Raw genomic sequence first — 24029 nt, forward strand, 5'->3', positions numbered from 1 at the left:
TCGACAAACGAATTTGATATAAAACATTGGATGCGTCTTCCCATTCTTTGTGACAATACAGCACTATTTTACGCATGTGAAAAACAGTAATTTTTTTCCATTAATTTCACAAACGCAGATTTATGCATGCATTGCTGATAAAGTATTAACGAACGGACAAGAATCCGCTTCACATTTGGCTCAAATTGCACATTTTCCAAAGAATAGACGGTGCCCGAAATACGATCGAGCATTAATTTCCGTTGTTCATCCATACTTTAAACGACGCGTACAAAAAACAAAACGTCACCACCGATAAAATGTGTTGCTTGCTGTGGCAATGAATCAATGATGGTCACGCTATGTTTTCGGGGAAAAACATACACACGTACGGTACGATTCTTTGTACGCAAATGCATCCGTGCGCATGAAGATGTTGCAAATAAAGCCGGCCATGAAATACGAGTCTGATGAGTTTGGTTTCACATTGGATCCTCTCAATCTGCGAAAATACGTATTGTCCACGCAAACAGCAACAAAAAAATGGAATACTTTGAAACAAATCAAGGGTTATTGGTGGTATGCAGGAATGAGGATAAAGAGAAAGAAACATCGTTTGGAAAAATGGAACCGGTGGGACAGTACATTACATGCGCAGCGGGAAATAATTAATTACATTTGATATCCAAATAGAGCTGATTACTGTTGACGGTGCCTTCGCTGTTCGAGGCACGGCACATGTACTCGCCATGGGTGGACTTTGTGATGCTTTGCAGGACGAGCGTCTGGTTGGAAACGATGATCCCACGGGCGGACTGGAGCAGCTTGTTCTGTAGATAAACAATATACCAAATGATGATAGTAATATTCGGCTGTTCGGTTATTACTTTCTGTGTGTACTGTCTATTTATTTATCACTCTCTGGTCGAAATTGTTCGTAATCTAGTCGTTTGATTATTGCGTGGTTAATTGAAGTTTTTGCCCTACGTATTCGAATTCGTAAACGCGGGTATTCAAGAAAGATTCAACTGTCACACTACGTGAACTTTTTTTGTGGATTTCCTGGAAAGTTTAATGGTTGCTAATTTACAAATTTCGTTAATATCACATTCTATTTCATTACCATAAATCATTATTTTCATAAATAGCTTCGCCCTTTAATTCGTTTTAAAACTCTTTGGTACAAACAACAGGAATAACAAAATTAAGTTAGAATTTTTTCGTTGATTAATTTTTAGCATTAAGTAATTTAATGTTAACCTATTTCGTACGAAATACAAACAATGTGGCACACTATATTCCTCTAACGATTAAATTTGAATAATACGGTAATCCGCATCAAAAGCCACAATAGCAGACATCACATCACTATCCGCCACTGAAATCCATAGTTATAAGTTAGTTTATAAGACAACCGAGCAAAGAGCCCGGGATAAAGCTCATAACTGGGAGGAAATGCCCGTAGCTGTTAAATTTCGGCAAACGATGTCAATCATACGGCCTTTGGCCGTCATAATGGAAATAAATAAAAAAATAAATAAATACATTTGAATAATACGGTAGTCTCTGGAACGCATTATCGCGTTACCAGAATGTTCATGTTCATGTCAGCCAAAGCCAGTTAAAACCATATCTTTTTAGTATAAAGTTTCAGGTTTTCTATACAATTGGTGTTAATTTTTATCCTCGCAATCCTTAAAAGTGTTTGTACTGAAAATAACCAAAACCAAGATAAACTATGATGTTTCAAATGGAATGAAACCAGAAAAAATTGTTTGTATTTGCCCAATTCCAACGAATCGAAATCATTTAAAAGCCCTTTCTTGCACCTTCTCATACCTGCAACACTCTACGTATAGTGGCATTAATTTTGAGCACTACTTACGTTGTGAAACCATTCGATTTTCTTCACCGGTGGGTTTGCCTTGATGTCACACTCGAGATACACGTCCGAACCCTCCATCAGGTTCTGGGAGTTTAGTGGCGCACCGAGCGCAAGCGATATCACCGGAACGTCTGCAAAATGCGCGTGCAAAAGAGAGTGTGTGAGCGAGAAGGACGGTTCTTTATGAAGTGTCCGTGCTATGGAAAGCTGATCATTTGGCGAATGGTATCGAGCTTCTTCAAGGACGCTTGCACGGAGGTGGACGTAAATTGATGCAGATGAATTTGACTAATTTACGCTTGGCATTGCCACTCAGCTAAGGCGCGGACAGGGAACGGTGCGCGGGATGATGATACTTACGCTTGACGTTCAGGACGTGGGTATCCTTCAGCAGCACCGTTGGCCCGTCGCCCTCGCTGTAGCTAATTGAGCATGTAATTGATTTTTCATTATCCTCCGGACCGGGCACGAACACCAGCTCCGATACGGTGACATTTCCGTCGTTGGACGTCTGCGCGGTTGGATAGCGGGAGAAAGAGAAGGACGAGTTAGTGCGAATGAGCAAGAAGCAGCACGGGATCGGGTGGTTGATGGAGCGGACTTTACGGCACCGTATCACGATAATCTGAAAGTCGACGCGCTTCAACCAACAGAGCAAGATGATCTCAGTACACGCGACAAGCTAAGAAAGTTTAGTGGAAGTTTTCCACCAAGGTACAAACTTTCGGTTGATGTGTACGTGTGTATGTAAGTGTATGGGAATATGTATATTTAATCGATTCCTTAAGTTCTCGAGGGTCGGTTCATGGAATGGGGTGTGAAATTAGGAGGGAAATCTTGCAAGAACAATTAATTTCAGATTTCCCGGAAAAGAGGGCAAGCACAATATACATGTTTTATACTGTTGCTGAATGGTTGATGCTGAAAAAGCTGAATGTTGGAGTTTTGTCCTCGGAGACTGTTTTGTGAGAATTTTGCGTGTTAACAGAGCGTCACTAAGCTACAAGTCTACGATCGATTGAAAAACCATAAGAAACACATCTTTTGCGCAAAGAGGCGAACAAAAGGTTCACGTTGTATAATGCAATGCCTAGGACAGGCTCTCAAGAACACAAAAGAAACCGAAGACCGAAGAAGGATGGTTCCAAGAACGAACCGTTTGTGATGAGCCACGGATGACGGATGATCCTTTCGTCCAGACAACGCTCGGTGCCGGTCGGCTGCCGGCCGTGATGCAGGATACTTGCGTCTTGACGCCGGCCGTTAACGTTTCCCGCAGGCCCTGCATCCGCACGTACAGGGGTGGCACTGCAAAGAAAACGGAACGAGTACGGAATTAGAATGAAAGGTGAATGCCAAACTCTTTTTCTTGTGCTCTCCCAATTTGGGCTCACGAGTTGCGGAGTTGCGTAGGAACAGTGAACGTTGTTTTGTAACTAATTGGATCGAAACTGACAGTGATTGAAGCGATGTTTATGGTACGTTCGGTTTTTTTTTGTTTCGGTAAGTTGTGGTACAAGAAATGGTGAAGCATTTCTCTGGGTTGGTCGTTTTTCCAGAGATGGTTTTCGTTTCTTTTTTTGATGAGCGAGATAGGATTGTGTATGCCCTCGGGGTGGAAGAACCCCATTCAATGCGTCGCGATCGATTCTATCATGAACGCAGTTCACGAATGGTTTGACTGAGTGGGATCGATAATTTTCAGATAGAACACGGCTGGGTGGTAACAACTGTAAGCAAAAGAACTAAGACAGAAAATGGGGAGAAGAGAAATCAAATTTATCAAACCCTCCAGTGAGGGTCACAATGTATGGGGATCGGTTTTGTTTGATTATTTCCTACAGAAGGGGATGAATTATGAATTCATGGTGAGAGGTGAATTATGCTTCCTCGCCAGGACAACCGTTTACAAACGTTTTGATAAGCATTCATTCGGAAGCTTGTGTGCTGATAGTGCAAACCCTAATCGATCATGGAGAAGTTTGAAAATTTAAACATCTTAAGACTTGTCGATTTTGGCGCAGGTTTTGTAAATTAAAATCGATAATAAACATATTAAATTAAATTAGTGCTTTGTTTAACCCCCTTTGTTTAACTCAGTGGTCGATTAACTTGTTGGAACAAAATGCCAAATGCAATAAAAATATATATGGAATAAGAATCGAGTACCAAAAACATCAACAGGAAACGATAGTGTTGTCTCAATGAAAAATAAACTGCTGACGGCTAGGAAAGACCAGACTAAACCACTCACACCAGGCATCAATTGATCTCTCTCTCTCTCTTATTGAAAAATCTCTCTTACCATGCCTGAGACTTGCCAAAATCTGACCGAAGAAGAAAACATGGAAGAAGAAAGTCAACAGAATCTCAACCACGATCTAGACCCTCGCAAGAAAAAGCATTACTCTATTGGATTACTTAACATTACACAGAAACACGACCGAGTACACCCGTGATAAGATGGCATTTTACTGTTTGGAGAAAGAAATGTCTTCAAACGAATGTGAAATGTACATCAAATTAAGCTTCCACTAGTTATAAGTAGTACGGCCTGGCCGATCCTATCGAAGAATGAAATTAGTAAAACGTAACGAAAGGCACACTTATTGCTAGATCAAGCAGTTTCCATCGTTTCATGCTCTTATCTCTAGCCAGAATTATAAAATGAATTCAAAAAGATCATAAGTTCTTACTGTTTTCAATGAAAATTTCAATAATGTCTAGAATGAATTTTCTTATGACTACATGTGGTTCGCGAACCGTACTTAGCCGACCAGTGCCGTAACCGGAGCGCCGAGGCGCAGAACCACTGGACTGGCTGCAATGTTAAACAAGTAAACAGTTAAAGTTCATATTTGAACCATTACATCATTTGTTAATTTATGAAGAATTTGTTTACCAACGAGTAACCAAGTATCAAAAAATCTAGTCAAAATCAGTGAGCAATTTGTACGGTAATAAAGCGATTACAACAATCATTAAATTAATAAAGGTAAATCGTTGAAAAAAAAGGCGAAAAAGTAACTAGTTTGACATTTCAAACCACACAAAATTCATCGCAATTAATTAAGTTCCATTTGATTTCGCTTACTCTTTGACGCTTCGGTCGAATGTTAAGATATAAAGGTATCTGTGTCGAAGCCGCTAACGCAAAGTGCTGATAATGCTCCAAAAAGCTTTAGCATTTTAATGGATAAATGAATTTGATTGTTCGAAACCCTCCGGCAAAGATAGTGAGAGAGAGACGAGAGATGAGAATTGCCCATGGGCGTGAAACATCTTTTAGAGGGCTAATAAATATTTCATTAGCCTAACTTCGGCTGTTTGCCCCGTGCGCACGGGGCGATTAGCGTCAACACATCGTATCGGGTGGGAAGGAAATAAAATTGTGAAACATAGGAAGCTAGGCGGAACCGTAGGCAAATTTGAACACCAATCCTTTGGAATCGCTACCGTTTGCAGGAAACGTGAAACGTAAGCAAATCAGTGTGGGCACGCTGTGTGAATCGAACGGTGAGGCCCAAAACACGGGGCTCGGTGGTGGGTTTTCTAAAGGGGAAATCTAAATAGATCGGAACCGACCTCCAACATGAGGTTTGGTGTACGGATCTTAAGATGATATGGTGATGATTGGTGAAACGGTTGTGTCACGTCGGTTCGTGGTTGTGCATGTTTGGGTTTTCGGATGTTTATGTTATTCTGCAAACGGGTACATGTGCGCCAACATGGGCGACAGTGGATGTTCACTCGAGAAGTGAAACGAGTGACCGAGTGGTCGTTCGTCGAAGGTTCAACTTCAGATTAGAGCTTGGGTGAGTTATGACATCCGAATCCCCATTTACTCCGCCCATCCCTTTGTGTTGTTCCGGCCCAGCCCGAGCAAGAAGCGAGATCATGTTGCCATGATCGAAAACTCTATAAAGGGCACGTTTCTAGGTTTCGGGTTGCCGCCGGGTACAAGGACGGCAATCATAAATTCTTCTATCGCCATCCCATAAAAACCGCATCTAGGCTTGCCGGTTTGCCGAGAATGCACGATTCAATTATGATGCGCCGCTCCGTGTTGCATGCCCAAGTCTGCAGGGAGACGGTGGTTTTATCACTTCAACCAGCAGCACTTTTCTCTACTTCGACACCATTTGGTGCCGGGCAGATGCCGGGCGGGTTTACGGTGGCGGTGTATCATAAAGACCGCATTGACTCGGGCCAACCGCGGGTGCATTTTATCGAAAATCCCAGTGTCACTAGGGATTTAAAATCCCGGATCTCACACGGCACCGCCATGGCCAACGGCGACCAAACGTGTACGGGATCGTAAAATGACATCATTATCCGGCGAACGATGGCACGAACCCGTCACTCCACTTGAACGGCGTTTCACTTTCTTCACCGCGCACGGAATGCATGTTCGTGATGCAAGAAGACATAAAGGAGGGAAACATTTTTAGTTCCGCATTGTAGGGTTGCACCCCGTTCGGTGTTGGTTGCATATCTGGTTTTAGAAAATATTTCGACAATTTGAGTGTTTGTTTTTCGATGTGCACGCGATCCGAACCCTGACTGGTGCTGAAAGGGTTGGTTTTATTTGTGGCACATCGCACGCGTACCATGTTGACACATCGACATTAGAATCGGTTAGTAGTGTGACAGTGTTGTGGCGCTGCTTGGATATTAGGTCATTGGACAATTGACAATATCATTGTCCATTGTGATTGTATTTTGCGGAGAAAGAACAGAAACATGAATTTGTTTTTTAAAAGATTTTTGCTAATGAAATTATAATCTTATTAATGGCCGGAATAATACTCTAAGCCAGTTTGTTTTTGTATGCGTTATCACGTTTCCAGACTTATCTGCTTATAGCTCCTTGTACAAATGACAAACATACAAAAAAGAGATTATTTAAATGACCTCCTTTCTATATATTGTTTCAAATGAATTGAATATAAAGTAAAATATCAGCACTGCAATCAATTATTCTCAAATTGTACTTTTGTATAAATGGTTCCTGATGTCATTCTCTATGTCAAAATGGTATGTCATTTACGAATCTGTACAGAGTGATAAAGCCTAGGACATGGATTATTTGACAGATATAAGCTAAAAACTTAAGCTTTTTAACTTGTTGTTTGACTTGTGTTTTCGTTAAAACATTTGTTTGCATTTTTAGTATACGAGAAATATGGCCTTACCTGGTTCAGACCTACTAGAAAAATGGTTTGTTTTGACATTTGCCGAAGCTTTCATTAGGAAAACAATTTAATATCTTAACAATCAAACTTTAAGGTCTAACTTGGCTTGACATTTGCTTGTGGAATGGTAAGCGGATAAGACTGTAAACGTCAAAATTCATACAAAAAATTTGCCTTAGAGTATGATTCCGGCCATAGTTAGAAAGCATCGGGGAATAGTTATATTACGGTCGAATCTAAGGAAATTCACGTAAACCAACCAGATGTGTCACATGTTTACTCTTCTGCAGAACTCTATATCAATTTCCCTCACTGCAAGCCTCTTCACGATGGTTAACAGCTCATAAAACATTGTGAATAGCTACGTTTGCTGTTTGATGCAGCAATCCTCTGGATGCACTTGAATCGGAATAGGAAAATCACATTTTCGCTCCATTCTCACTTCACAACGGCACAGATACAGCAATCAAAGAAAGCCAAACAACAATGGAAAAAAATACACCAATATCGTGCTCAAGCACTCTGTGGTCCGCATCATTCGTGGCCGTCCCGCGTGACGCATTTGACGAGCAGCAAATGCTTAACAACACGACCTTTGATAAGAGGTTGTGATGTATGCTGAACGCCTCCGGTGGGATTCGGTGCGCTTTTCTTGTTCACGTTGGAGCTGTGAAATCTGCTTTTTTATCCTTTCTCCCAAACATGCTCTTTCCTTTTTTTGCATCCGTTTATAGTATCGCAATACCTACCAACACGTTCTAATCCATACCGGGTACCAGTGGAACCGTGCTGTGATATGTTTGCCATTTGAACCGAATCACATGAACGGAGAGAACAGGCGAGTGGGCCCCGTTTTTTTCCCACAACAACTCTGAGCATCGTTTCAGGGATGCATCCACTGCAAAGGCGTGCATGCATCTCAATTTTCACCGAAAGCAAACGATGCACGGTTCTAGGTAAGGTCAGCACCTATCGCTTTTCGATCCCGTCAAAACAACAACCGGAAAAGGAATGAAACTTACTCCCCGTAACATCCATCGTATTGATTTCACGTCACCCAGATTGTTCGATTGTCGTTCCTTTTTTCCCCGTTTCTTTACGCACGAGATTGATTCGTTTCATTTGCAATTGCGGATGAGCATTGAGTTCGTGTATAGTGAACGATGCAAGATACCGTTTGGTTTGGCATGATACGCGTGAAGCAAAAAACAAAGCATTCGGAAATCTATTTAACGACGCGTTGTGCCCCAAGTCAAGTGCGAGTATGTGCAATTACACTTGAGAGGATCGATGCACGATATTTCTGAACCAACAAGGAAGTTGGATGCCTCTAACATCCTTTGGAACGATGGTAATTTTTCGGTGCTTGATACTGGAGTGACGATACGTGACCTGGTCTCACATTCGTGACTAATTGGGGTATGTGAATCGGGCGGGCATAACTGAATCGTTAGAGATATTAAGGAACGACTAGCGATCTTCACTCATGGCGAATGAAGCTATTTACCGGAGGTTTAATTGTTACTAAATTTGAATTTTTGGATAGTGCAAATAAGTACTGCTGTAATGCATTTAATGAAACCGGAAACAACTGATAATGTACAGGGTGACATCGTAGAACTGATACACTTATTTGAGAGCCCCTGTATTGTGTTTACTGTTACTGTATGTCAAACACATGGGTATATTTTGACAGCTGAACTTGTTCACTATTAATGTGCAAACCGTACACTTCGTGTTTAATTAATTTTTTTTTGTAAACTACAATGGATTCAAGTCGCGAACAAGTAAAAATCTTGCATTTGCTAGGTTTGACAAACATCCAGATAAGGCAGAAACTGTCTCATCTCAAGTTAAGCCGATTATTCGTCTACCGGACCATCAAGCGATACGAGGAGAGAGGCACGGTTGTTCCAAAGAAGAAACCGGGCAAAAAACGGACTGTCCGAACTCCAGCGGTGATCAAAGCGGTAAAGGAACGAATACGGCGGAATCCAGCTCGCTCGGGAAGAAAAATGACGCGTGAAATGAATATGAGCCACTTTGCCATGCAAAGCATTTTAAAAAAGGATCTAGGCAAAAAACCGTATAAAAAACAGAAAATTCACGGTTTAACCAGCAAAAATATTGCCAACAGGGTTACCAGATCTCGCTTGCTGCTGAAGACGCACGCTGGCCACAACATCATCTTTTCAGACGAAAAACTGTTCACTTTGGAGGCACCCTTGAATAAGCAGAATGATCGTGTTTATGGAGCATCTCTTCGGGATATACCAGCAGATAAAAGAACAGTCTAACGGTATCAAAATGCGTCATCGGTGATGGTTTGGGGAGCTATCTCGACAAAAGGGAAGTTACCGTTATTATTCATCGATAAAGGCGTGAAGATCAACAAGAAATACTATTTAGAACACGTTCTACAAGGCCACTTAAAACCATACGCTAAGAAGCTTTTTGACAACGACAGCTTTTGCTTCCAACAGGATTCAGCTCCAGCCCATAAGGCTTCGATCGTTCAGGAGTGGTGCAAGGAGCATTTGCCATGTTTCATCAGTGCATCGGAATGGCCAGCTGCGTCTCCGGATTTGAACCCGTTGGACTTCAGCACATGGGGATACATGCTAGGAAAGTTGGGCGACGTCAAACATTTAAATTTGGACGGATTCAAGAGACGGTTATTGAAGATATGGGACGAAATGCCGGATGAAGTTGTGCGTGCGGCTTGCAACGACTTCCAACAGCGCCTACGGGCCGTTATCAAGTGCAAAGGCGAAAGATTTGAAATAAATTAAGTAAAATGGAAGTTTAGTACTAATAGATTATTTCAATCGATCGATCGAAGAGAAATGCTATCGGGTTACAATTTTAAATAAATTAACAAAGTGTATCACTTCTACGATGCCACCCTGTAGTACGCAGAGGTGAAATAAAAGACTACTTCTATTTCTCCAAATGGTATGGTGTACAAGCGATTCCAATGTCTGCGCCTGAGGTTCCCTGTTTTATGGCTGGGTCAATGAAAATACAACATTTGTTCAATGACAACAAACTGAGGTGGTCTATTAATGCATTAAATGTAACATGGAGCATTTTTTGCTCCATTGACAGCATTGCCTTGCCCCCGCTTCTTACAACGAAAAATGATCGTACATTAGAAATTGGACATTTTTTCATACGATTGTGACAGCTTATTTAAGTATAGCTTATGCATTCAAGGGTTAAAGCTTTCCTAGTTTATCCGTTTATCAACCTATTTTCATTTTCTACAAAATTATTTAACCATGCCTTAGTTGAAAAAATGTTATGAGTATGAAATATAAATTTTAATAATTCTTAAATCGGTTTCTTTTAATTTTACAGTACTTGGCTCTTCGATAACAAATGAGAAAGATGGATAAATAGAATGTGGAAATTGGTCTACACGCAATCGTAAATTGTTCGGCATTCGAACATAATTGATTGCAATTATTCAAACTACAGGAAATGAAAAAAATAATCATTGGATTTAATATCTAAAAATTAAATACACGCATGCTCGATACCATACAAATCAGTGCAAAACTTGTGTTATAGTTGAATTCAAACTGCCACAAAACATAAAAAAAAGTTGATAGGACTAATGCATATGTTATTCAAACTAGACCAAATGTATTTCATCATGCATTCAGTCAAACAAATTCAATCCAACTAAACCTCGATTATGATCGAACGAAATGTTTTATCACAAAACAAAAACCAATTCTAACCACATCACGTCCCACAATTTCCTTCATTTTATTTACCATTCGGCTTCCATGTTCCGTGATGGTGATTGGAAAATGTTTCAATTTTTAATTAACACATTCTAAGCAACCGTTCACATTCAACAGTTTCAACAGGGCAGTGGTATTGCGGCAGGATAGTATCGCGCTTCTATTAAAACTTGTTCTGTTCGGAAGAATGGAGTTTTCTGGATTGGATTCCTGTTTTTTTTTGGTTTGCTAGTGAAAGCTTTGGCTATGCAGACATGAAAAAGTTTTCCCAACCGGTCCGGCGTTTGCATAGAGACACTACAATTGCAAAACAGTTGGACACTTTTCAAAAAGCGGATCCCGATTTCGGGGTGGAAAATGTAGTTTAATAATTTTGAGGTGCTTCCATGGTGCTACGAGCTGGAAAATGCCTTTCTTGCTTGTAAACGATCTAATGCGAACGCTAATGATTGGAAAAGTTTATGAACAGGGCAACAGAGCAGGGGTAATGGGAGGCTTAGGAGAAGGCGAGAGATGTGAGAGTTGATAGTACCGTTGCCGGGCAACTCGCGCGCCTTTATTTCGTATTTGCCATATACTTACGCTTCATGTCCAACTTGACGGCACTGGAAAGTGGTGGCACGACGTGACCGTTGCTTGCTTGGCACGTATAAACCTGCGAACGGAAAGAGAGAACGAGGGTACGATAAACATTTGTTCATAATTAAAACTTTGCCTTCCGTACAGCCATTGATCGTGTCCGTTTCAACCCAGCAGACGAGATGAGGACTTTCAGATGCGAGTGGAGTTTTGCGTTTTTAGTTGTTGTTTTGGCCACCACGGTCATATTTCTCGCAAACAGTTCACGCAACCGAACCCCAAATCGGTATGCCAAAGTCCGACTGATGATTAGCGATGGTTTGGTGTGTAATTTAACAGCGATAACCAGACCAATGGAACGATGGAGACGCCTGGTAGCGCGTACGGTCGCGATAAACAAGCAACTTAAAATCTGCGATAATGGTTTCGGGTGATATGGGCAGGGGTCACGAAACGGGACTGGAAGGGGTTTGCTCATTCCGAATAAACATCAACTAGAACAAAACTTGATTGATTAGTGTCCGGCGAAAGTTCAAATCACATGGTTCGCTTGGGATGATTATTGATCGTGAAGCCCTTCTGGGGAAAAGTTTGGCTACCGCCTTACTTAGCCAATTATTTTGCCAACGAAACGTGGAAAAATGAAAACAAGCGAGAAAGTTGAACCAGAAATTTAAACTTATTTCATTAAATTTGGTAAGGCGTGGGCAGTAGCATAATTTGCTTGACCGTTAACGTTGGATTGGGTGAAGGGGTTGTGCAAAACGTAGAAAAACTAATGGAGTATTCAGTCTTGATGTTGATTTTTGGTGAAATTAATGGGCATTTTAAAGTAACTTTCGCAGGTGGAAGACATCCGTTCAGTAGATCTCGTTAAATTTACTTTTAATAAATATTTGGTGAAACATAACATTATCACATTCGATTGCACTCGTTCATTCTGTTTCGTATGGAATGTTTATTTCTGTTTATTTCACGCAATAAATTGCATTCATAAACAATCATTTAACAACCAATTTTCATTTCTACCCAATCTGAACAAATAGACGCTTCAATCTGAATAAATAGAAAACTTCCGTAAAATGATCCGCATCCACTCGGCGACCCCGCCCAATTGCAGCAACAAATAATCTTTCGAGAATTTATGAACAAAATGGTGATTAATGTTCGATTGTTTATTTCTTCCTACCTAGCCACCAATTTCCTTAGTCCTTTAACCTCCCGGTCCGATGTGGCGTGCGATGCATCGATAGCACCAGCTGCATTTTATTTAACGATTCAATCGCAAGGATTAAGCGAAATCTTTCAATACCATCGCAACCTTTCCCGAAACAATGGTGCGCGCACGGTGGAATGATTTATCGTTCCTTCCGGTGCTGTGGTTCCGGTTTTCCCGATCCCTCCCGCGTGCAATCCGATCGATCAGGTAAAGTTGTGTGTGTATCGGAGTCAGCGAGGTGAAATTTGGTGCTTGTTGTATTTTATTTTAGGTTCTCTTTTCGTTTGGTTTGGTTTGAGTCCCTTCTACTCTTCTATTGTTTTTCCATGCATTATAATGATAACAATAGTATCGGGAAGGTTTTAGTGTCAGCATATCCGGTCAGCGCACGAGGTTGTGTATCTCGAATGTGTACTATTTTTTGCTGGTTTGTTTTGTTCGAACTGATTGAGATTTGATGACGGCTTTATGGTCCACACTTACGCACTATATTTATTGATCGACCTGCGGTCCATCAAAAACACAAAAAAGCTCACCAACCTAACCATTATTATGCTGGTCATCATCATCGCGATTGTTATTATTAGTGTTACGAGATTCCTAAATCGGTTTCCTACCCTCGAACTACCAGCCCCGAACTGATCCATTATACAATAGGATATCCGGACCACGAGGGAAGAATTTCATGCATAATGTGCACAGTAGAAATATTTATACACAGACGGTTGGCGGTAAGCGTAAAATAAACACTGTACACAACTTTCCGCTTGACTTTTCTGGTCTATAGCATGTCCGGTGCTCCCGAGGTGGAAAGAGGCGATGGTAAGGTCAAGGGAGAAAGAGATCTCCCGGTCGCTTTTTCGTGAACACGATTTCTTGGAAACACGTCAATGTGAGTAAAATCCACCCAGCCGTTCTAGGGCGACCGCTCGGGAGAAAACCCACGTCGTTAAAGGATACTCGTCCACCTCGACTGAAAAAATGCGGTCTCGCTTGATTTAACCGACGGATAGGTAAGTGTGTGTGTGTGTGTGTCTATTTTTTCCTCATTCTGACGGAAGTTAATCAATCAACCATACTGAAAAACGGAAGGGGCATTGTTGACGTCACTGAGGTTTACTTTAGGTTTGCTCGAGCTGTTTCCGTAGCTTCTCGGGATGCTTAAAACAAAGCTCTCTGGATCAAACCAATCCTAACTCGAGCAGAACGATTGTTGAAAACCGGAGGCCTGCAACATTTCCTGGCTGAGTGTGAAAAGGATTTGTAGAGCATGCGTTGAGAGCTTATACATGGAAATGACCTCAACAAAGCGAACCACAGCTTTGGTCCGAAAAACCACAAACGGCTTAACATTTCAGATCGGCTTTAATTGGTGGGAGCAGGCGGTGGAGCGATTGGTACGTCGGAATACACACAGCTACGAAACTATCGGTAACTTGATAGTTTCGAAGCCTTACCGAAGCTGAAGTGGGTTAGAAAGAACCACTCCGTGGGTAATTACCGTAACCACATGGGACACTAGACATGAACTTTCTCGCAAGTTGCGTGAGGTGGAGTAAAGCATTCGTTGTGACAATTACACCACATCGCAGGTTGTTACTTGTGTCGACAAAGTTGTTCGGTGTTTTGTATCATTTAAACTGTTCAACACAATAGCGCACATTCGTACGCGCGCCATACTACCTTCCGAGGAAGTTGCCAGTAATCCAATTGTAAAGGTCATTGAGCAATGTCAGGTCATCGATACATGTTACAGTTGTTCTATCGAAGCATGACACAGTGGGAGCGGCAAAAGTCAAAGGCGAGAACCTTACCGTTGTCGCGACGATCTTTGGAAGAATAAGTTTACTGCAGGATCATCGCGACCAAAGGCGTCTTTAAGGTGTCTGAAGAAGGTTGAAAGATAGATTTGCAGTAGGTGGGTATGTTATTCGTTCTATTTTCACATGGTTTTATGAGGCTTTTTTATTTAGTGCTCCAACGAAAGAAGAGTTTTTGTTTGGAAGAAACAGAAAACGTTATCGGACGATAAGCTCCTGTTTGAGCTGTGTCTTTTTTTTTATTCTCTTCAGCTTCATCCAATATGATCCCAATGTTTCTATTTTCGTCTGCAAGAATGGTTCCATTCGAGTGATACTGCACCTATCGGAATGTATTTATCCCCATGGTACTTTGTTACTGGGCGGCAACACTTGATGACGGGTGTCGTCATCCTCTTCCACAGGGTTCTAGCCACACACGCTTGCACATAAAAAAATGACACAAGAAACATTGTGGAAATAGATACAATTCACTTAGCGACATCTTCACCTAACAGGCTCTTGGTTGCAGGGAAAAATATGATCAATCATTCTTGGACACGCCGAAGGACGACCACTGCGTCGCAGCAAAGCTTGCACGTGTGTGCGTGTGATATCTTAAAGTCACCGACCTAACAGGATTTGCTTGGAAGAAGTGCAAAAAGTAACAGACGTAAATATCCAAAGCCACGTGAGCACGGCATGGAGAACGGAGATCGTATTAGCATAATGCGGGAATAAAACCTACCCCTTGGTTGGGGTGCTTGTGAAAACATCAGACCAAAATGGAGTACCAGAAAAACAAGAACACTTTGTACGTGTGTGTGTGTGTGCGGGGGTAATACCCAGGCCCTAAAGTTGATGGCAAACTTACCGAGTGTAGATCGTGGCGTGACAGCTTCTCCAGATAGAGGACATTCTTTACCGTACCGTCCGGCAGCACGAGGTACGAATCATCCAGCAGAGCATGCTCCCGCCACCAGGTTACCTTCGGTGCCGGTTGGCCACCGCTCGAGATGCAGGTCAGATTAGTGTCCGCATGCTCCCGGTACGGTCCGACCACGTTGTTCAGTACGGCCGCCCCCTGATCGTCCAGGATGGTTAGCTTCGTCGGTGGCACTGAATTATTTGCGAGAAGAAGACACAAAAAACGTGATGCGTTAGGCAATACGAATGGAAATTGTCATCACCTCACGCGCCAGCGTTGTGGCGTGAATCGGGAAAATAAGATAACTTGCCGATAACCCACTAAAACACACCTATCCCGTGAGGGATGGTTAAAGTTACCGGTTAGAGGGAAAACAATGATGATATCGTGTACAGCACGGTTGGGAAACGATAGGTATAATCTAGCACATGATACGGTATCTGTTATTCTTTTACTTCCCCGAAGGAAAATCGAAGGCAGGAGAAAATACAATTTCCGCCCAACACGACGCCAGCGCTAGAAGATACTTACCGAGCACATCCAGATTGATCCGGCAGTTTTTCGTGGGCGATTTGTGGAAATCCACTCGGCATCTGCATCGGGTTGTGTTGTTGTTTCAACATGGTCACCGTAAAGGTAACAAAAAGGAGCGCACGTGTAGCAGCGGTATGGAAAGAGATTAATAAAGGAAAACAATTTAGCTTTGTAAACAAAAACTGTATGCACTATGATGTAGTATTTTTTAGGAAAATGATGGACTTCAATTTTGACAACAGTTTTTGCAAGCACTACGCGAACTCCAAATACGCGATTGTCAAAATTTTGTCAGTTCGTGTAATTTTACACACGCAATTTTATATTTTATTTGCCAAACTAGGTAAATTTAAACCTAGAACTACATTACATTTTACTATTATAACAATACTATTGATACAATTTTACTCTAATCATCGAAATAAACGTACAAATATCAATTGTGAATGCAGTTCGTATCGTTTTCGATCCATGAATGTTATACATAAATGAAATTATAAAGGTAATTCGACTTACAATTCGATTTAAAAATTCAAGTTACGCGAACTTCTCTGGTACGCATTATTCACGCAACTCGGGAAATTACAGTACAGATGTTGGGTATACAAAAAAGCTTCAATTTCAGTATCAGCTTTTTTCCTTAAATATGAAACTTTATCGAAATACAATGTTACAAAAGTTATGTTCAAATTAATGGCCATCAGAAAATACAACTTTCCCTCGACTTCCTGCAAATTATATATCTTTTTTGACGTTTTTTGGTAAGAGCATTCAGCATCAATCGAAAAAAGTAAAATAAAAAATGAAAGAATTTCACATCCATTATTCAAGAAATAGTTTTTCAATCGGCAAGCATTGTCGGGAAGGAATGTTGCTGTCTAGTGGCTACCCTCATATTCTGTCCAATTTCCTCAAATAAACTACCTAGGATTAGTACCAATACCCACTAATGATTTGACAAAACAAAAGCAATTTGTACATATGAAGAGTTTAATTTTCAAGTTGTAAGCAAGTTGTAGTTCAACGCGAGTAACAGCTGTTCAATCAATAAATACACAATGTGATCTGAGATCAGCACGTAATGTAACAATTTTTCATAACCGCTGGAAACTTGCTCAATATTGGGTTCATAATATTGTTCTCATTAAAAAAAAAAACAAGTTTAAACTTCAATTTAACTAATTTAATTTTAAATTATAGAAAACTTATTAAAGAAAGCAGGAATTAAAAAAACGAACGTTTAAATACGTTTGCAATAATTAAAACTACACATATAAAAGAAGGAATCAAAATCCATCAAAGCTCTGTTACGGTTCATTTCAAACACCCTTTTTGTAGGTGTATCCCATTTCAGACCCATAATTCAACAGGGATTAGTCCCGCAATATGCTATCGTATAGGCTAATGTATATAAAAACCCTCTGCCGAACGAACCCTCCTAGCTTTGCAATACTTTCAATATGTTTCCTTTTTTGTCGAATCTACAGCGGATGATCTTTTGTTGCCGTTTTTTTCCTCTAATTTCGGTTGCGAATTGCTCGTTGTTTTTTATTTCCTTTGTCGCACAAGGGTAAATGTAATTGATTCAAAATTTATAACTCTCTCTGTTTTGTTTCTGTACGTTGTTTGATTTTTTGCTAGCGTTCCTGAGCCATTATCGGTGGACGGTTTTGTTTTTGTTTCCTGTTCCTTAGCAGGTTCTTTGCATTGCCTTCTGCGATGTGATGTAACGAGATGAAATGTAGAATAAAAAAAAAACGATACAAAAGCATATCCTTCGTGTTTGTTCCTTTCCGAAGGGCAAATGAAACAAAAATCCATTCGCTTTGGAGCATCCTTCGCGCTTGGAGGGATATACCCTTTTATTGTGCCTCTTGTAAAACGAGAACAACCCTTCACTTGACCGTAAGGCACTAGTCTTTGGGACTGCGTTTTTCAAAGCCCAACAAAATGTACTCCCAAATTTTCCCTGACAGGTAACAGGGGGGAACCTCCATTCTCCATCCGTTAGCCTGTTAGGATCAATTTGAGCGCTTCCTTTCGATTACGATACGAAGAAGGGTATGATTTTTTTTTTGTATGTGAACTTTCAAACAGAAGAGGCAACAATGACATTTTTTCCTATTTTCCTAACGAATACTAAGCTGAAGTGGTTCCTGCCTTTGACTCTGTTCCTTTCCAGTCTTATGTTTTTGAATTTTATTGTGAAACTTTGGCCACTTTTCATTTTTTCTTTACTTTATTATCGAGTTTTTTCTGCTTCTTTCTTCGAATTGAAACTATTTTCTCTTTCGGTCCCTCCTGCTTGCAGGGTATAATCATTGGCCATTCGAAGATATCGATGCGGCCTGGAGTACATTGCCCAATGTCAACCTGTTTCGCAGAGTTTTGGCTAATTTTTTTTTTCTAGCACCATGCGCTATCTTCGTCTGTTGTCACAAACTTTCGATTCGATTTCTAGCCTTTCTGGCAAGGAAATTGGATTTGACTATTTGCATCCGGGCGTGGAGTGCTGTTCGCCTGTCGAAAACGAGTTAGAGGAAATGTCGCACAAGGACACCACTTGTCGCAGACGGTAGTGGGTCGCAAAAACGAATGTCAATCCAATGTTCGGAAACGAGTAGCCCGGGTAATGGGGTTTAGCATTGCGAAGTTGAAGCTACAGTGAAAACAAGCAAACAAACAAACAAAAAAACGGCGAATGAAATTCAACTCGCAAAACAACCCACTTGACAACAACAAGTGTGTTGCTGGAAGATTTGCTGATAGCATTTAGGGGTGGATATGGAGCAGCGTGATAGCAGACAATGAAATACAGCACCATACATCACCGGCAAACTGACCCGATAAGTGGTCAAAGTGGTTATTGAAAGGATTCGTCCCGGACGGATCTGGGTAGTTCCCAATGTAAGTAGTTCGGGGAAAAGCTAGACATGGAGAACTTTTGATATGAGCAAACCTCTATTACGATGGTGGTTAACGTGGTGAAATGATGTATAAATTGGCGGAAGGCCACTTTATGTATAGGAACATATTAGATCAATATGTTGTGTGGGGGTGATACTCCAAGAAGACGCGCAAGAAGTTTTCTGGAAGGTTGCTACCAAAAGATTGCAATTCATTGTGGGAAATTGAAAATTGTAATGAAGATAAAATTGTGTTGGAATTGAATTAAAGTTACATCATACAACAAAGAGCCGGTTTTGCTAAACAGCCGCAATTAAGGAGAAGATAAACTTAAAGCACGACTGTTTCAAAACACACCACATGCAGTGTTAAGAAAGGTAAATGGCGCCGTGGTGGATTAACAAAACAAAATAATAAATAGACTTTAAAGCAATTCTTCATACTCAGCCATCTGCAAAATTATTTCGGCGTCAAATACGGATCAGTCTGCACCAACGTTACCTTGGATGATTCTCAAATGTTTCACTAACACTTGAGCTAAATTGCCAGTCATGTTGCTAAGCAAACATTTCAACATTAGCTAGACCGTTCAGGAAGTACTCGTGTCAGGACCAGCGTGCACACACCGACAGAGTTCGCAAACCACCCTACTGACAGGTAATGTGCAACCAGCGTACACACAATTTTCCACAAATAATCGTGCGTGTGCGTGAGATTAAACAACAGATTGGAGAAGAAGGTTAAGAAATAAATATCGGCAACGTTATCACGCTCCACTCTGCTGGGAGTTGTAAACCCATCGCGTATCGTGTATTGGCGTTTGGAGTGTAAATTGCAATATTTCTCTTCACAAAATCGTCATTGGCATGTATTGCGGATAGCATAACATTTCGGGCGTGAATGCGTAAAATCGTAAAATCTTATGAAACGCTACCATGTTCTCGTTTGCTCCACCGTGTTTTTTCTTCCAGGTGTGGTATGGGAATCCTTTCTCAAATAATCAAGACTCACCGGTAATCGGTGCACCGGTCGGAAGGACGGGTAGGAAAAATATCCTGCTACATTATGTTTTCAGCCCTTCCCGGTGCCATTGCAGCAAAGCGATGTGCCGACATAGTTTAGTGTTATGGCCGAGCAAGGTTTTCTCCGGGAAGTGTTTCAATGCAAAAAAAAACAGTCTGCTCTTGAACGAAGCACCAAACAGCTTTCGAAATGGCATTGCAATGGTGGCAAGTGGATTTGGGTTTTGCTTTTCAGCGTTATTGTTTTGTTTCACCCACTTGGGCGATCTCGTTCGTAAAGGAAGCAGTTCAAGAGGTCAAGATGGTTACGGTTCGATTGCAATGTTCCATGAGTTCCTCTTCGTTTGATTGGCGAGGAGTTGCCTTACCATCCCATACACCCCATATGACCCATACAGTACGCACCGAACGGTCAAACCAAACAAACCGATCGAACCGTTTCGTTTGCTTTCTCCGTGCCAAATCGTACCAAAATTTTAGTATTTTTGCTTCGGTGGTCGATTTTTCAGTGCCAAGTTTTACGGATTCCGGAAAAGTTTCAGCCAGTGTGCCTTCCGGCAAACAAAGGGTCTATATTTTGGTTAGCATTTCTGTACCGATTTGGGAGGGAAAAGAATGTTGCACATAAACTGAAACGCTATCATTGCGCATCGTTGTAGGGAGCGTTCTTTTTTCGCCTGTTCCGCTTGCTGTTGGCGTTTGCCTACAGTTTCAAATACCCCTTTTTTGCATTCTTGATTTGGTGGCAAACATTTGCGAAAGATGCTGAATATTTCAGCCACCGGCGTTGGTAAGTGGATTGCGGAACAGCGAAGCTCGGCTGGCGTCTTACGCAATGGCGCCCTGCGATTGCCACTTTTGCCACCGGGTAACGGTTACGATGCGTTGAACGTTAAATAAAACACCAGCATCAGGTAACGAGCCTTACCGCTACACAAAATCGCCATAGCAGCGCAGTTTAGACACCGGCCGTAATGATCGTTCGCAGCAATTTGAACTTAATATTAGTACAAGTTAATCCTATTCGCCGATGGCAGTTCTACGCTGGAAACACCCGCCCAAGTAACCATCCAGAACGAGAGCAAACGGCACCAGATATGGCCGCAGTAGTCATTTGGCGTAAAATAAACAGTTTACCATTTTGGGCAATTTTGCCGAGCTGAAGGATTCGGTTTCAGATTTCCCTTGCTGGAAGCGAATGGTAATGTTTTGCTTTAAATAATTGTTTTGAGGTACAAAGCAGAAAGGATTACTGTAACAAACATTATGCCGTATGAAATTATAGTTATGGCGGCTTCACGCATTAGCTGTTTGATCTGACTTTTTAATATTGAAATGCGTTCATTTTCTTTGTCGCAACTATTTACCAAAGAGTATATTAAATTAAGGGCGATGTCAAAAAATGCCATATTATGTTGCATTTTAAACTATTGCTACATCTGAATAAATCTAATAGATTATCGGAACTTTATTGAAAAATAATTTTGAAATACACCAAATTGCTCCGTATGACCCATAAACATAAAATCGGTACGGTATGTTTGAAGCGCAAAAGTACTAACCCAATCAAAATATGCTTCCCTTTGCACGATCGACATGCAGGTAGCACTTTTTTGTTTTGCCCCACATCGATGTGTACCTGATTGATATTATGGCTTATTTTATGGTTTTGATAAATTTCGTTTCGATTGCACCAAAATGGCTACATTCTTTGCTGCAAAACGATTTCTCGTTTGGCGAATGATAATGCGGCAGCCATATTCATTTTTATGCTGAAGAAGCTGATATCCGCTCTGGCTCGGATTGACGATGAAGCGATGGGAAGCTGATCTTTCCCTCACCTAGGTAAGAAGAAAGTACTCAATTCGCATCGCTCTCACGTGCCGAGTGTGCACTTTGTCAGGATTATGGACGTTGCGATTCTGGCCACGACCGGCAGCCGGTGGATAAGGTGGCAAAGTGTTTCGCCCAGCAGCTGAGCGCTTCGTATATTTGTTTTTCTTTTTATTTCTCTCATTCTTATTCCGTCCCATTGCACTGGAACGCTCGAGAGCGCAGGTGGAAGGCAAGGGAATGGCGAATGGAGACGAAACTATCACACATACCTGTACAGGCCGGTATCTTCCTGCTTGACGCCCTTGATCCGCAGGGCCGGTGGGCTGGTGTCGTAGTAGAAGTACGCCTTGGATTTGAGCACCGCCTCGTCGGACCAGTGGATGGCCTGCTGAAGACTCTTACCCCGTGCATCGAAGCTGAAAGTAAGGAAAGCAGAAAGAGAAATGGACAGTTTGAGTGAGGCGAAATGAATTCCCAGCTGCGATGAAGATCTGTTCCAATTCACCCGCAGATAGAACGCAGCCAAGGATACATAGCAGTAGGCCGCAAACGTACGGCTACCGGTCGCACGTGCACGAAGGTGCGGACGCGAGCAGACTTCGATTTGCAGCGAACATTTTCGTTCACGTGTTCCGTTGGCAAATAACGCCCGTGAAGGAAATAAGCTGTCGAAACGTGTTGAACTGCGAACGAGTGAACAGAACCACGTACTGCGCTTGACAGCACACCACGAACGTTCTTTAGGGCTTGCGGTTAACAGGCGGGAACCTTGTGGCGCCGTCCGTGCAGTCGGAAGCGTGGAAGTGGACTTCGGTCCAATAAAATCCAAGTGTTGATCACTTACGTAAACATCAGGAATTGATAGCGAAGGGTAATTTTCCGAGACGCTGCCAGCTAATGAAAGTGACATACTTGGCAAAGCTCTTGCCGTGCGGGAGGTGCTTGCGGGTTGTTCTAGACCCTGAACGGATGAAGCGAATGCCGTTCGGGGATGTGGTCCATTAGGTATGGTGATGGGTTATACCGAGGTCCTGGCTTGGAGTGTCGTAAAATAAGTTTGTTTTGTTTTTTTGATGTGTGTGTTTTACTCTGACTTCCTTATCCCGAGCCTACCAGCACGATAAGATAAGAGCCATAGGCGGAGGGTAACGAACTTGAGCAAAGTTGTTGAAGTTGTGCTGAATGGATGACCGCAGGAGGAAACTTTGGCCGGAACGCAGCGTAGAGTATCAAGGAAAGGAGATCAAGTACTTCATTGGTGAGATTTGTTCACCCAGTCGTTCGCTACTCATGAGGCTCACAGAATAAGTCAAGCTATTTGCTCAGGAGATTTGATATGCTGGAATGACTACTGTTTCTTACGACTATGCTAACGGCTCAGTAAAAATGATATTTATTGCTATGAAGTGAATTTAGTAATAAAAATTATCTGCTATATCGTACCGACTAGAGAGACGTAAAATCTTCGAGGAAATTTTACTGCTCGGTTTTACTTGCAATCGTGATAGATACCTGAACGGGTCAATGAGAATCGATAACCGGTGACTTAAAGGTTTTTTTTTGGGTGACCTCCATCTAGAAACTCTTTGTGCAGCAGTTCATTGCATCGATGGAGGTGGGTAAATGGTGCAATATAAAATGATAAGAAAGCTGTAGAAAAGCGGCTCTGTTTACTGACGAGATGACTGATGCTCTATTAGTGATTTATTGTTCTAGTGAAGTAACCAGCAGGTTTAACATACGCAATACAACCTAGCCTTTCTTAAGGGAATTACAAAAATATGAGCTTCAATATGTTATAAGCTCTTCAGTTAATCGAATCTTAAATTTAGCGTGCTCCACATACGCTCAGATTTACCATTTAAGTCAACTCCCCTGCCCTTCTGAGGAGGGCAAACTGATGGTAGAAAACAATAATTTCCGGCATTTCGGTTATGTTGCAGTAGTCTTGTAGCCATACCATTGTTTACACCGTGCACGGCAAAGGTATGTATCAAGGCTAGTTGTTGCTACTAGACATTCATTCCACAACCGCGCTCTTGTGCGTATGTATACCGCCCTTCATCAATTCTCGGCGCACTGTTTGTCTTTCGTTGGCTTGTGTACACAGCCAACGGTGTTCTTGGTGCACGATGGTACGAGATGCCGGATGTGTTCGGGAGAGGAGGAGGTGGGTTTGTGATCGATTGATGAGGGAAGTTTACAAATATCATTCACCTGGCAGCATAAACATTGGAAGAGTTGTATGGAAGGTAGAGTGGGCATGATAAGCGGACGCACGCTTAACGAGCTGAAACCTGGAAGGCGAAGCAAAATGCCGTTTAGAACTCATGCGGGCAGAGCAACTGGCGCTCGAAGCGGCGATTATATAATTTCCGTAATGAGATGATTTTA

At 41.7% G+C, this 24029-nt stretch overlaps 1 protein-coding gene across 1 annotated transcript in view; it reads right to left on the reverse strand.

The window, feature by feature from the left end:
- Positions 1–24029, reverse strand: part of LOC128718055 (nephrin) — a 74094-nt gene that overhangs the window by 8309 nt on the left and 41756 nt on the right. The window contains exons 3-10 of the mRNA XM_053811729.1: positions 21905–22051; positions 15868–15929; positions 15283–15527; positions 11394–11466; positions 3021–3172; positions 2225–2375; positions 1865–1995; positions 656–809 (exon numbers count right to left, since the gene is read on the reverse strand). Of these exons, the coding sequence (XP_053667704.1) occupies positions 656–809; positions 1865–1995; positions 2225–2375; positions 3021–3172; positions 11394–11466; positions 15283–15527; positions 15868–15929; positions 21905–22051 (1115 nt within the window). The remainder of the gene's footprint in view (positions 1–655; positions 810–1864; positions 1996–2224; positions 2376–3020; positions 3173–11393; positions 11467–15282; positions 15528–15867; positions 15930–21904; positions 22052–24029) is intronic.

The sequence above is a fragment of the Anopheles marshallii genome, chromosome 2 (assembly GCF_943734725.1).
Source record: "Anopheles marshallii chromosome 2, idAnoMarsDA_429_01, whole genome shotgun sequence".
NCBI lineage: Eukaryota > Metazoa > Arthropoda > Insecta > Diptera > Culicidae > Anopheles > Anopheles marshallii.